The 10,252-nt window shown below is 40.2% G+C and overlaps 1 protein-coding gene across 1 annotated transcript; it reads right to left on the bottom strand.

Annotated features, from left to right (window-relative positions):
• Window positions 1–314: 314 nt before the first annotated feature.
• On the bottom strand, window positions 315–9,523 carry LOC144630023 (uncharacterized). Its single transcript, XM_078488300.1, has 6 exons — window positions 9,431–9,523; window positions 7,770–7,895; window positions 6,705–6,853; window positions 5,849–6,023; window positions 2,487–2,602; window positions 315–607 (listed from the first exon to the last, which is right to left on the bottom strand). The coding sequence occupies exons 1-6, from the start codon at window positions 9,495–9,497 to the stop codon at window positions 449–451; spliced, it is 792 nt and encodes a 263-aa protein (XP_078344426.1). The 5' UTR covers window positions 9,498–9,523; the 3' UTR covers window positions 315–448.
• Between the last annotated feature and the right edge of the window lie 729 nt (window positions 9,524–10,252).

The following is a 10,252-nucleotide window of genomic DNA, read 5'->3' as shown; positions in this document are numbered from 1 at the left end:
CTCGAAATTTACTCCAAATGTTAAGTTTTTATTTCGATTTCAATAGAGGGCAGCGATAATTATATGTTTCTTCGAATGTTATTTTGAAAGCAAGAATCGGAGATGATCAAGTTCGGTCAAACAGAAGTTATTGGGACTGTAGTTTAGGTTCACTCGACTGTGCGACGATTCTGACGAAGAACAGAACACTGTACGTACAGTGAAAAAAACGAAACGAACTGAAAGAAACAATGTAAAGTAGAAGGCTGGGACCTTAATTATATCTGGTGGAGGGGTAGGAGCTTGGAAGCGAAGGAGAGGGTTATTTCCAGACTTTAACGGTTATCGAAGTGTAAATGCAGTTCTGTTACAGGATTCATTTACTTTAACGACTATTGCCTCTTGATGAACATCCAAGAGGAGGAGTGAGTAGCGTAAAGCTGTAAAACACAAACAGATAGATACTATCTTAAATTAAAGAAAAAATATGCGTTTCATATATATTACCAGGGTTTCCTGCATTTCCCCCCTTTCCTCCGTTCTGTCCTCTGACACCACGCTTTCCAGCATAAGTACGGCAACTGCTTTGAGGTTTATTTTTGCAAATGCTCGAACTCACATCAGGTTGCTTATGTAGTAGAAAAGCATTCGTTAGTGTCATCGCAGTAGGACTGTAGGGTAATGTATGTAATCTACTTTCTTTCCAAAGAGTTAAAATGACTTTTCTTTAAGCTATTAGAATAGAATAAAGTTTATTGAGTTCCCCAAAGGGATCTTCATACCCAATTTACAAGATTTGAAATAGAAAAATGTTAATAATTTACATGGTAAAAACTAAAATAAAAAACTACAATAAAACAGTACTATAACTACGAAACAATAAAAACGTTTCCAAGGAAACGTTTTCTTTCACCAAAGGAAAATGTAAAGGTATTATTCACTTGCTTGCCTTCACACAAATATTGGATGGTGATAGTGATGAAAACGGTGATGCTAGTTGTGGAAGAAGTGGATGTAGTGTATGGTGATAGTGGTGGTGCATGGTAGAGTTAGTAGTAGTAGTGGTGGTGATGTTAGTGGTTGTAGTGATAGTGGTAGGGGTGGTGGCAGCGGTAGCAGCGGCGTGTTAGTAGAAGTGGATGTGGTGGTGGTAGTGGTATTGGTAGTGGTGGTTGTGGTAGTAGTGTTGTTGATGTTGGTAAAGGTGATGGTGCCGGTGGCAGTGATGGAAGTGGTTGTGATGGTTGTGGTGGTAGTAGAAGTGGTAGTGGCTGTGATGGTGGTGGTAATGGTGCTTGCAGTGGTAGTGCTGTTGTTCTTGTTGGTAGTGGTAGTGCTGTTGTTCGCGGTCCGCCTCTTTGTCCTTTGTGTCCATTTCCTCCATTAGAAATGACTTCAAGGGAGCAGTGATGACGTCAGAAAATATGAAGTAAGTATTTTTACTGATTGGTGGTAGTGGTGGTGATGGTGGTAGCTGGTAGGGGTGGTGGTGGTGGCGGCAGCGGTGTGTTACTGGTAGTGGATGTGTTGGAGATGGTGGTGGTGGTAGAGGTGGGGTTGGTTGTGGTGGTAGTGGTATCGGTAAAGGTGATGGTGGCGGTGGTGATGGTTGTGGTGGTAGTGACTGTGATAGTGGTGGAAATGGTGGTTGCAGTGGTAGTTGCAGTGGTGGTGATGGTGGTAGGGGTGGTGGTGGTGACAGCAGTGTCTTAGTTCTTGTGGATGTGTGGTATCGGTAAGGGTGATGGTGGCGGTGGGGGTGATGGAAGTGGTGGTGATGGTTGTGGTGTTAGTAGAAGTGGTAGTGGCTGCGATGGTGGTGGTAATTGTGGTTGCAGTGGTAGTGCTGTTGTTCTTGTTGGTAGTAGTGGTGGTGGTGGTAGGGGTGGTGGTGGTGGCAGTGGTGTCTTAGTGCTTTGGATGTGTTGGCAATAGTGGTGGTGGTAGAGGTGGGGTTGGTTGTGGTGGTAGTGAAGTGTTAGTGGCTGTGATGGTGGTGGTGGTGGTAGTGGTAGTGCTGTTGTTCTTGGTGGTGGTGGTGGTGATGGTGTTAGGGGTGGTGGTGGTGGCAGCAGCGTCTTAGTGCTAGTGGATGTGTGGCTGATTGGTAAAGGTGATGGTGGCGGTGGCGGTGATGGAAGTGGTGGTGATGGTTGTGGTGTTAGTAGAAGTGGTAGTGACTGTGATGGTGGTGGAAATGGTGGTTGCAGTGGTAGTGCTCTTGTTGGTAGTGGTGGTGGTGGTGGCAGCGGTGTGTTAGTGCTAGTGGATGTGTTAGCGATAGTGGTGGTGGTAGAGGTGTAGTTGGTTGTGGTGGTACTGGTATTGGTAAAGGTGATGGTGGCGGTGGTGGTGATGGAAATGGTGGTAGTGAAGTGTTAGTGGCTGTGATGGTGGTGGTGGTAGTGGTAGTGCTGTTGTTCTTGGTAGAAGTGGTGGTGATGTTGGTAGAGGTAGTAGTGGTGATAACAATAACGGTAATGACGAGTGAACACGAAGGTTCTTACCGTATGACCGCTGTCTGCCTTGTTATTGCCATCGCCGCCTCTTTGTCCTTTGTGTCCATTTCCTCCATTAGAAATGACTTCAAGGGAGCCAGTGATGACGTCACAAGATATGTCCACTAAACACCAAATTGAAACAGATCAAGCTTTTACTCCGCTTAAAGATTATTATTCATAACTTGTTCTTAAAAGGGATAGTTGTTGTTATATAATTTAGTTGCATGTTTGTCTTTACAGGGTGTCAAAACCTCACGTCGCGCTGTTAGTGTATCATCTGATGCAAACTTAATATGGCCACGTTTTAAAAAGAAACGAGATTCTTTTGAGAAGCAATATTAAAAAGATTTACTCAAAACTAAAAGTGGAGCTGCCCGGTTATTAAGTTTGCCCTTTATTCAAATCTTAATTGACTGAAAAAAAAAACACGACTTGAGGCCGCGATCCAATGAAAAACCATTACCTTGTCAGCAGTCAACTTCAAAAAACACGCGACCTCGATGAACTTAACACATGGGCCCGCAATATAGTCATGTGATACTGGTCAGCAGATACCTTGTTTTGACAGCTGTCAATTGACAATAGTGTGGATGTCTAATATCAAAGATGTAAGCTGACGTTAACCTTAAGGATGAGACCCTAAACTACAAAATGGTTGTTATGGATGACTTCTAACCGTCATATCTTGGGCTCCCTTAGTATCCTTGGTTTAATTTTTGGCCATGTTTGTTCTATTGGAAGTTGCCTTCATTTTTGGTAGTCATGACCATATTCGGTAAGTCACGTGACCAGAACACAAAGATCTTGAAAACTCACACAGCTTACATTTTTCTCCGTTAAAATCAACACCACGGATAGATTGCATTCACAAGCAAAATCTGTAGCATGGATTTGTTAAGATTCGCGTTACTGAAAAAACTGTGACGTCATAAAGTTTTATGACGTCATAACTTTTAAAATAATGTTAATTACAACAACTTTATGCTTCCATTTTTGTATCTGATTGCTCTCCACCCTTTGACTTTTGTTTCATGGAGAATATGTAAGCTAAATGAGTTTTTTTTGTGTTCCGGTCACTTGACTTACCAAATACTGTCATGACTACCAAAAGTAAAGGTAACCTCCAATAGAACAAACATGGCCAAAAACTAAACCCAGGATACTAAGGGAGCCCAAGATATGACGGTTAGAAGTCACCACAACAACAATTTTGTAGTTTAGGGTCTCCCCCCTTAACGTTAACCTTTTTCTGGAGTATGGCCGCCATGTTTGAGAGACGTACGTACGTAAAGCGCACGCGTCCGTGCACTGTGTCGCTAGCCATGATGACGATAAAAAATCAAATGCATGGTTCTACTATTTTTGTGGATTTTCTATGGGTATGTAGCTCCGCTCTGCGGCCCTTCGGGCAACTGGGAGCTCCGCTATCAATTGTAGCGTAGGTATATATTAGCTCGATAAAAGGACGGGGTGGTAGGACTTCCCTTGTTTATCTGGTTTGTTTTCATGTGGGGACTGTAAATAGAAGTCGTGATTAGCACGGGTGATTGTTGTTGTGATCTCTTTCTCTCCACCATTTGTACATTCTTTCATGTACTGTAACAACTGATGTATGTCTGACTTGATTTGATAAAAGGTGTCTCCCGAATTTTGACACGACACCGTAGTTCACAAGGCATATTTCTGTAACGAACACTGAATGAGGGCTAATTTTAGCTCAAGTTTAACGTAAGGTACTCTAGTCTATGTGTTTTTGAACCAAAAAGACTGCATATACGACATTTTGTTTAAATCAAAAATTCTATCAAGTTAATTAAGAGTGTTTACAACTTGAAATGTGAGTCAAAATTAACACCAAGATAGACATAAGAAAACACTCGGTGGAGCGCTGAACTGTAGCTTTCTTAAAGCATGCACGTCTCAAATAAACTGAACTAAAGCATTCTACATCGACATTCGATTCAACTTTAAGCAAATCAGGCGAAATATCTGAGGAAGCGAGCATGTGTTATCTCAATTGTCAACTCCATTGTCGCGGCCGGAAATGCACACGATCGCATTGCCTCCCACTAGCGAATCACAGAGAACTATGTGTGTTGGCTAAGCGGAGGACGCCTAAAATTGAGGAAACAAGAAAACTATGTACTCACATCAGCGCTTGAAGCGATTCCTTGGCTATCCACTCCGACATGTTTCTTTTAGAGATAACCGACAATGTCCCGGATGTATTTGAATCTCGTCGAGCGCGTAACGCCCGCTCCCCAAACTTCAACAGTAAAAAAACAAAGTCTTTAGCCACGGTAAAGTTCAAGCCAAATATCGTTATGACCGCCTTCAAATCAGCCCTATAGTCTAGTTCCGAGTCCTAGTTGATGTGGCTAAAGACCTTTGCTGTCTAAAGCAAGCTCAACATTATCTGTACCTGGCAAAACGAGCAGACCGGTTATCTGTGTTTAACCGCCTAAAGCTCGGTTTAAGGTAGGATAACAGCCGACGCATAACTTGCAAATCGGAAGACTTTCACCTTCACGGGACTTAATGATGTCCTCCGGCAAACTTCCTTTAGACAGCAAAATAGAAAGCTAGAACACTTCTGTTATCCGAGTCAGCGCGCGCACCTAGAATTCAAATGTATTGAAGTCCGGTAGACACAACGAGTTGGAGACTGGGGTAAACTAACCAAAGGTAAATAGAGGGAGGGAGGGAGAGTAGGGGGGGGGGGGGAGAAAAACCAAACAATATAAAATTGAAATCACTGCATCAAACAGGGCATCATTCCATTGAAAATAAGCCAAATAATCCTCCATGTCCTTGAAAAAAAAAACAAAAAAAAACACTCATTTCCTTAAAATCCCGAATAGCCACCTTTTTATAAATCAAGTCAGATGTATGTATGTATGTATGTATGTATGTATGTATGTATGTATGTATGTATGTATGTATGTATGTATGTATGTATGTATGTATGTATGTATGTATGTATGTATGTATGTATGTATGTATGTATGTATGTTTGATTGCCTCGTATGAGGCATGAAACTCAGAGTAGCGAATAAATGGTTTTGAATTAGTCCGACTCTACTATTCTATGTTGTAACAGCTCTGGTTTTACCATCGAGCACTTTTATAGCAGATGAAGTCTTCAGTCTATCGACTTGTTGTCTACATATGTATGTATGTATGTATGTATGTATGTATGTATGTATGTATGTATGTATGTATGTATGTATGTATGTATGTATGTATGTATGTATGTATGTATGTATGTATGTATGTATGTATGTATGTATGTATGTATGTATGTATGTTTGTGTGTGTGTATGTATTCTCTCTCTTCCTCTTTTTCATTGTTTTACGCATTTACTCACCTCTTGGCCCGCCAAGGCCGTGTTTGCCGTTCTCTCCATTACTTCCGGGTGATACTCCTCTTCTATAAAATTGATTCCAATTTGGTGCAGAGAAGTCGATCTTACTTCCGGTAGAGGCAACAATCTCCCGCGCGTATATTTTGACAGAGTTGATTCCACGAAGGGAAACTGTACCCTGCAAATAAATTTAACTTTATTAAAATATTACAACAACCTCTCGATGTTAACCCTATCCAGACCGGGGGGGGGGGGAGGATTCCCGCGCTGACTTTGAACGCTAATAACTTTTTAAATATTCAGCCAAACGCTGTCAAACTTTACGACTTTATCTAAAATTTATCTGGGGACAATCTGATACAATAGGTTTCTGTGTGCCCGAAAATCTAACTTTTGGTATACGTCACTCGGGATAATGACGTCACATCACGTGACAATTACATCATAATGTCAAAACAGCCGCCATCTTGGATCCGCCATCTTGGATTTCGATTTTTTTCCAAAACGTCAGAAAACCGCCAAAAATTACTGCAAAGTACTCAAAATCAATAAAACTGTTCTTAAAATCCGTCAAATGGTGAAAATAATTGCGTTAAAGTTAATTTTCATAATAAAAACACGAAATTTACAAATTTGGGAAAACATGAATGTCAAAATGCCGTTGCCATGGTGACGTCAAGTATACATCCTGTAATTTTCATTGTGATTGCTTAAATATTCTGGAAGTGACGGAGGGGGGGGGGGGGGCGGAATCCTCCCCCCCCCGGTCTGAAAAGATCCAAAAAAGGCCGGTCTGAATAGGGTTAAAGAACCAAGTAATCTGGCATGCACAAAAACGATAGTGAGTGTAAATATTTACCTCAACATAAACTGCCTCTGCAAGAATATCAACTCTCTGAACGACATTCATTGTTGATCTTACAGCATGAAAGTTCAACTGCTTCTGTGACTCCAACTGCTGCTTTAATTTCTTTAGATGAATAACACGACCCAGGGCTCGATAGTGGCCTAAAAGGAAACATATATTTTTCGATCAGTGTACTGTAGAGAATGGTTTAAAAAGGGTTTGATTTTTATTCCACGTTCAATGGAAGGATATAGCAAGATACATTGCTCACGCCCGAGTTTAATTCACGTTTGTGAGCACTGCATTAAAGAATAGTATTGTATGAACACCTAATGAGGTAAAAGAGAAGAGAAAATAGAAATTGAATCAGAAAGACAAGTGTGGTGAGTTTTAAAAGTACCAGCAAAGTAGCAATGAAACGTCACGGTTTTTTGGAAACTCCTGGCTGGGCGCAGGCCTGTCCCGATTCTGCTTGTAAAATGCTGGAAAATTGCTCACTGGAATGCCAAAAAAGTTGCCAAAAAATTGTCAAAAATCCAAGAGTCGTTACCTTAATTTCAATAGTTGCTTGCAAAATTCCCTGATATTTTTATATAACCGTTAATTAAAAGCTTTATTTTACGTTATTCACGATGCTAACATCGGTCAAGAAAAATAGCTTGAAACTTAGCTTTAAAGAGTTGCGCGCAAATATGGGTGACATTTAAGCATACTTTTTAAGTCTAATGAAGCAAAAAAAAAGTTGTCAAGTGACAGGTTATATGTTCAAAAGGTTAAAAAAAAACATTCACGAAATTAGCATAAATTGAAGTTTTCTATGAAATTATTGACTTTTTCGTGCTTGATATGTGTTCTAAACCTATATTTTGCTCGCAAAAATTGCTCAGAAAGGTAAAACTTGTTCAAGGTTGCTAGAACCGCAAAAAGTTGCTCCAAACGCCAAAAGTTGCCGAGCACAATCGGGACAGACCTAGTCCTGGCCCCGCTAACCCATGGCCAACACTACTCTGTTGATACGAATTTTTTGTGGCAATCGGTGGTCGTGTTACTGTTGTTTAACTGTAGTATTTTTCTTACCATTTCCCATGTTCACCACGGTTGGAGTCTGGTACCAAGTGGCTTGTGGAATAGTTGGATTAGGATTGCTCCTATCACCGAGTGTAAGCCTGGCACATCCGTTTGACACGGAACCGACAGTCGAGGCTAAAATGAAAAACACATCTTTCTTAAACTTTTTCATCAAGTTAAACGAAAACAAAATCCATATTCATGACAGGGGATGTCAGATCTTACTTAACATAGATGTTAACGATTCAATTTCTCCGTCAACTCCATAGTTTTTATTAGCGAATGACAAGACATATTAAAGACGAGCAAAGTGTTTCATTAACAAATTTACTCAAACACCTCTTATTTCGTCATTATTTACTCCGCTACGCGTAGGATTATTAACCCTTTTCTCGCCGTTTTAGTGGAAATGCGATGTTTGATATCTTACATAACAGTTTCAATCGCACTGATCGACGTGGTCCATTCTTGTCCCAAAAACCTCATTTTAAGTTCAGCTGACGAGAGGAAATGAAGGCTCCGATGACAGGAATAGACATGCTTATTTGCTCCAGTGATACTAATTTTTTTTCTTGATTCCTTGTTTCAACTCTTTAGCTTTATTCTATTACTTAGTCTTAGAGTTTTCCAGGAATTCTATAAAAGTCTCATCAAAGGTACAAAAGTTAAAATCCACCTGGCTGTTTCCTGACTCCGAAACTCGCCGAGTCGGCCGGTTTCATCAACATATCGGTTTCCTTAGAATGAGGCAATGATTGCTTATGGATGGTTTGCCCTACTAATTTATACTCTTGAGTAACAATTAACTAACTGGGAACACAACATAGTGACTGATAGTGACCCCGGTCAGAGAGTGAGCCCGGACCGCTCGATCCGGAGTCCAGTACACTAACCATTCTGCCATTGCTGACACCTCTCCCACAGCAGAGTTTTGCTGATTAAGACGGATTCCGCTGAAAGTTCGAGCAACGAGTGCGAAAATTAAGTACCAAAAATCTACTCATTGTACAGCAACATTTTTATACTGTTTAAAAGATCTTATCGAAATTCATTTGTCTTAGTGACCCCGTAATAAAATTCTAAAGCATTCTCGAGAAAATAAAGTCAAACCTCGTAAAAAGTTTATAACGCGCGCCATTTTTTTTGAACTGGCGCGAAACGTCCGTTTTAACTGAAAATTGACAATTTCAAATCCATTTTTCTCTCGCGGGGTCGCTTGAGTGCTAATTTTTGGCAGGTTTTTGTTAGCTTACTTAAACTGTTACCATGCTAAGAGGTCTTTTTGGTAACTTTATTTTTGCCTGTATTGCTCGAATGTTGGGCGGAAACCATCTTAACAAATCAAACAAAACAGTAGAAGGCGAACTCTAAAAATGAAAGAGTTTAACAGTGTTCACGAAAGCCGTGACCTCAACGGGGTAAACTTTTAGGTAAAGAAGAGCACAGTCTGTTAACCGTGTATAAAAAGCATCTAGAAGCCACCCACTTTGTAATTGCAATGTCGTCCTCTATCTAGTCGAGGTTAATTAAGCGGGAGAGAAAATACGTGTAAGAGCAAATGCGAGTAGAACATAAATGACGCGGCTATTCTTGATGTTTTGTCAGAAATACTTTACCTTTTTCTACGACTCTTACTTTTAAAACGGTAATTTTAATTCTGATTTTCTTACCCTGAATAAAACGTCGACAGGAAACAAAAACGAAGCCCACCAGAACTAAGAAACGCCATTGATCCATGGTCTCTTCGGAGTCCTGTTCTCCGCTTAAGAAATAATAAAATAATCAGAAAATGTTTCAATTTACACATCCAAGAAATTCCAAATAAATAATGTTAACTTACGTAATGAGAGCAGCGAGCAGAACATAAACAACGTTGTCTGCTGACAACTGACCAATCATCAATGGTTGTTTGGAAAATAGACATTTCTTGGAGAGGCTTCAAAGACTTTGCTCTGAATCGTACCACCTAAACAAAATAAACAGTTGCAGGTGCATATATTTTATCATCCATTTTTGGCCACTTGTAGCTCTATGTCAAAGTTTGTGGTGGATATCTCAAGAAGAAATTCCATTCGCTAATAAAAATGTTTTTTCACCAAAAAACAATGGAGATATAATATATTGTTTTTTGTATTTTTGGGTTTTGTTTCTTCACCTTTTTTTTAAATTTTTGTTAAAGGTTTACCCAAAGTAAAGAAAAGAAGAGCAGGAACAGAAGAGAAGAAAAGAACAGAGAAGAAATGATAAGAAAGGGGAAGTTAATAGAAAAATAAAGAAGAGAGCAGAGCAGAGCAGAGCAGAGTAGAGAAGACAAGACAAGACAAGACAAGACAAGACAAGACAAGACAAGACAAGACAAGACAAGACAAGACAAGACAAGACAAGACAAGACAAGACAAGACAAGTGAAGAGAAGAGAAGAGAAGAGAAGAGAAAAGAAGAGCAGAACAAGCTATTTTTCTGTGCCGCTGAGGTTCGCTGAAGCGTGTAGCG

The sequence above is a fragment of the Oculina patagonica genome, chromosome 11 (assembly GCF_052425735.1).
Source record: "Oculina patagonica isolate OP01 chromosome 11, crgOcupat, whole genome shotgun sequence".
Classification (NCBI taxonomy): domain Eukaryota; kingdom Metazoa; phylum Cnidaria; class Anthozoa; order Scleractinia; family Oculinidae; genus Oculina; species Oculina patagonica.
Note: the sequence above shows the minus strand (reverse complement) of the source record. Positions and strands in the feature narration are given on the sequence as shown.

What these genes read in the sequence shown, in the direction of transcription:
- LOC144630023 (XM_078488300.1), bottom strand. Translation starts at nt 9,497, where the DNA reads ATGGATCAATGGCGTTTCTTAGTTCTGGTGGGCTTCGTTTTTGTTTCC. An exon ending in CTGTCGACGTTTTATTCAGG is followed by an intron (nt 7,896 to 9,430) that starts GTAAGAAAATCA and finishes TTTTCATTTTAG; the next exon opens with CCTCGACTGTCGGTTCCGTG. An exon ending in AGGCAGACAGCGGTCATACG is followed by an intron (nt 608 to 2,486) that starts GTAAGAACCTTC and finishes CTACTACATAAG; the next exon opens with CAACCTGATGTGAGTTCGAG.